General features: G+C 35.4%; 1 protein-coding gene across 1 annotated transcript; it reads right to left on the reverse strand.

Annotated features, from left to right (window-relative positions):
- Positions 1-1,498: 1,498 nt before the first annotated feature.
- On the reverse strand, positions 1,499-2,431 carry LOC108699091 (olfactory receptor 5V1). The gene has a single exon (XM_018230952.1). The coding sequence runs from the start codon at positions 2,429-2,431 to the stop codon at positions 1,499-1,501; it is 933 nt and encodes a 310-aa protein (XP_018086441.1).
- Positions 2,432-4,423: the final 1,992 nt, after the last annotated feature.

The following is a 4,423-nucleotide window of genomic DNA, read 5'->3' on the forward strand; positions in this document are numbered from 1 at the left end:
AAATAGTATTCAGCTCCACTACACTACAATCTTTAGAGAGTTGTACAGATTCTCTTTATGTGTGATTTTGGCTTTAACTTGGTAATTGCACCTTTTTTGTTCTTCAGACACTTTAATGTTATTTTATCTTGTGTTTGGGATATTATCTAGCTGACCACAGTCTTAAACATGTTCTTTGTAGTATTTCACCCATATTTTAGTTTTAACAAGAAGTGCAAACCCTGTTGATGAAAATAAGTCCAAGAGCATTATGTTTTCTAACATAAAATAATAAGAAAAGGATGAGTTTGAAATGTAAATATCACAATTTAAGTGTAGTATTTCAGTCAAAGGAGAGAAATAGTAAAGGGGACAAATACTTTTGCAAGGCACCCTTTAAAAACTGATATGGAGTTGTTTCCTTCAATGTGTACTGCTGTCTTTTTTTCAGGTGTTTGGGGTCTCTGAGTGCTCTGTTCTGTATATCCACTTTAATTATAGCTAGTGTCAGCTATAAAGCATGACACGACTTCTTACTATACATTCTTACTATACATTGTGTGTATATAAATATATAAAACTAGGGATGCATCGAATCCACTATTTTGGACATGGCCCGAATTAATTGCGAAAGATTCGGCTGAATACTGAACCGAATCCGAATCCTAATTAGCATATGCAAATTAGGGGTAGAAAGGGGAAACATTTTTTACTTCCTTGTTTTGTGACAAAAAGTCATGCAATTTCCCTTATTTGCAAATGCAAATTTGGATTCGGTTTGGCTGGGCAGAAGGATTCGGCCGAATCCGAATTCTGATGAAAAAGGCCAAATCCTGTCTGAATCCCGAACTGAATCCTGGATTCGGTGCAACACTATATATAACAGTCCATGAGAAAGCCAGCAGTCTCGAAAATAAGTATAGCTTGCCTCGGTGCAGTATAAGTAATTACGATTTGTATCCAGCAAGTAAGATCCGCACTCTCAGGTCTTATTCAAAATATAAAAAGTTTTATTGTTGCATATGTTTCGGCCTTTATATTACAAAAATATCTGGGAACCTGCCAGTCCAATTTCTTATGCCAAAAAGAATTAAAGAAGGGTATTATTATAAAGTTGCTCATCCCTTTGCTGCTGTAACAGCCTCTACTTATAGTCTAGATGGTGGAACATAGTTGAAGGATTTGCATCTATTCAGTCTCATTCAGCAATCAGCACAGACTTGGCCTGGCACACTGTGAGCCCTCCCATAGGTTTGAAATTAGATTTCGTGTGCAGGCCACATCCATCTCAGCAATCTAATTCTGTAAAAACCTTACTTGTGCATGGGAGTATTATTTTTCTAAAAAATTGCACAGAACTGTCAATAATATCATTGTATAATGTAGAGTTAAGGTTTTCTGTAAATGGAATAAAAAGCCCTGACTTTGAAAAGCAGTCGTAGACCATTGTTACTCATCTACAAAAATTTGAGAACTTGGTTCTCACCTCGCAAGTCTTGTTAAAAGATGGAGATTGTTATTAATTGTACTTCCTTATTAATTTTTTTGTTATGGTTTGTCTGATATCATAATTTCTTACACTGTATATGATGGGATTCAACATTGGTGTTACAGATGTATAAATAATGGATGCAATCTTGGATCTTTGTGGAGAATAGGCAGAGTGAGGGCCCAAATACATGGCCATAATTGTGCCATAGTATATACAGACCACCGTGAGATGGGATGCACAAGTGGAGAATGTTTTCTGTCTTCCTTTAGTTGAATGGATCTGGAGAATGGTGGAGATTATATAAACGTAGGAGGTAAGAGTCAAAAAGAATGAGCAAACCACAATTAAACATGCAGAGATGTACACTAATACCTCATTATACCAAGTATCTCTGCAAGACAGCTGCAAGAAAGGAGGAATCTCACAAAAGTAATGGTCAATATGGTGAGACCTGCAAAAAGGCAACTGGAAGGTGAACACCACATGGATACTAGAATTGATAAAGCCCACGGTCCAACAGAAGACAGCCAGAAAAATGCAAACTCTCCTGTTCATGACTGTGTTGTAGTGTAGTGGTTTACAGATGGCTACAAACCTGTCGTAGGCCATTATAGTCAATATTATACACTGTGTTGCTCCAAGAACCAGACTTAAAAACATCTGCAAGGCACATTCCACAAGTGACACGCTTTTATCCAGAGATAATGTGTTTACAAGCATTTTAGGCACAACGGTAGAAGAACAGCAGATATCAATAATGGAAAGGTTAGTAAGGAAAAAATACATGGAGGTCTGCAAGTGGACATTAATTAGTACTGCAATAATAAGCAGTGTATTCCCCAACACTGTGATTACATATATAATTGAGAATATTAAGACATAAAGAACCTGTAGGTATTGTATATCTGAAAGTCCAAGCAGGATAAATCGATTTACAAAAGTTTGATTTGGATAATCCATGATTCTCCGGGCATGAACACTAAATAGGAGAAAATGTAGCTATTAGCTTACTAGAGACAAGTACTGGATATATTGGAGGAAAGTGATTTATCTGATATCTGGGATCAGTTTGCTTAAACTGAAATCATGATAATTTTTCTAGTATAAGAAAATGCAGCTATTAGCTCATTACAATAAAGTGGTGGAAATATTTGAGGAAGTCCTGTTATGATCAGAAGGGATTTATTTGTTATCTGGGATTCGTTTGCTTAAACCGGAACCATGATGAATCCTCTACATACAAATAAGTGGATTTGAATGAATGTGAACAAGTAGCCTACTTATATAATATGAGATAATATTTGTTATTAAATTTATATTTTAAAATTAAAATGCAATCAGCTTCTTTTAATAATGCATACATATACAGTGTACAATGCATACATATGCAACGGCAATGATGATGTTCCTTCCATTGCACCAAGCACTTGTTTGTATGCTCTTCCCTTGTTTGTTTGGGATTTCTCCAAGTGTAGAATTTAGTTTGCCCCAATAGCGCAAACACACACCAGCAGGTTAATTGGCTTCTGATAGAACTGACCTTTTGCATCTGTTTATGTATGTGTGGGGATGTCTGAAGGAAAGTGTTAAAGTAAAGTGTAATATCCTAAATAGTAAGTAAGTAAGCAAGTAAGTTGCAGGTAAAACTAGTCCCTTTTGTAAAATGTATAATGAATCAATAGAATTCTTAATGAATCAGAAGAAAATTAAGCGTAGGACTGGCCAGATATGGGATGACTGTGACGTAGTTGTTCAGCTTAAATATATTGCAATATATGGACAAACAATCCCTGTTTTGTTTAAAGGGTAAGGCATTTTTTAGTAGCAGTATGCACAAAATGTCTCTGTCTTAAATATATTGATAATGGGTTGAGTGCAGAGGACTCTTGTATGTGTCTAATATACTAAATAGGTCAGTTAAATGAAGAAACTAGTGATGGTCGAATCTGTGGCGTATGCGAAATGCTTTAAAGTCAATGGGCGTCAAAATAATTCTGACGAGTTACAATTTTGATGTGAGCGACAATTTTTATACACGCTACTATTTTGTCCAAATACATTAAAGACAATTTTTTTTCACGTTGGATTTTTCGCCAGTGAATTTTTGCCGCAGTTTTCTGCTGGAGGAGAAACCACTGTGAATCCATACCTGACGAATTTATTCGCCCATCACTAGAAGAGACTGCAAATAACCAGAGAAAAACAAATCCCATATGAATTAATAAAGAGTGGTGAAATTTTGTGAGCTTCAGTTTGGTGAACTTTCCTCTGGTTATTTGCAGTGTCTTTCACTGACCTATTTAATGTTGACATATTACACTTTAAAGTTATCAGTTATCAGTTCTTGTCAGAGTAAAGATACAATGACACTTTCCTACAGGCATTTCAACACATACTATTGGGGCAAACCTAATTCTACACCTGGAGAAATCCCAAATAAACAAGGGAAGATACACACAAACAAGTTTTAAAATGTATCCTGGTTGCTATATATGTATATAACACATTTCATTATTATTTTATAATTTAATGGTGACTCACATAGAATAACACCCATTGCCAAAGGTACCAAGTGTGTTTGGCCTGTGTATAACATCAAAGGGAGGGCAGGACTTGGCACCAGAGATAATATTTTGACCAGGCATCAAAAGGTACAGATACCCTAGTTTTAAGGAGCAATGAACATTTTCTCTTATTTCAATATCACTATTTAACTACATCTTTAACTAAGGATTTCCCAAGACATTATACAGTCAATATCACATCTGGATGTAAGTAGTTGTATAGAATTATTCACAATTAGCTAATCCAAAAATGCTCATGCTCTTCATAATACATTTTTCTTAATCTCAGATGTGCCAAATGAAAATCCTGTTCACAAATAAAAACACATAAAAACCCATATATCTTGAACTAACCAATTTGCTTACCTTAATGAAAGGCTGGAAGGAG

Source organism: Xenopus laevis, chromosome 8L (assembly GCF_017654675.1).
Source record: "Xenopus laevis strain J_2021 chromosome 8L, Xenopus_laevis_v10.1, whole genome shotgun sequence".
NCBI classification, from domain to species: domain Eukaryota; kingdom Metazoa; phylum Chordata; class Amphibia; order Anura; family Pipidae; genus Xenopus; species Xenopus laevis.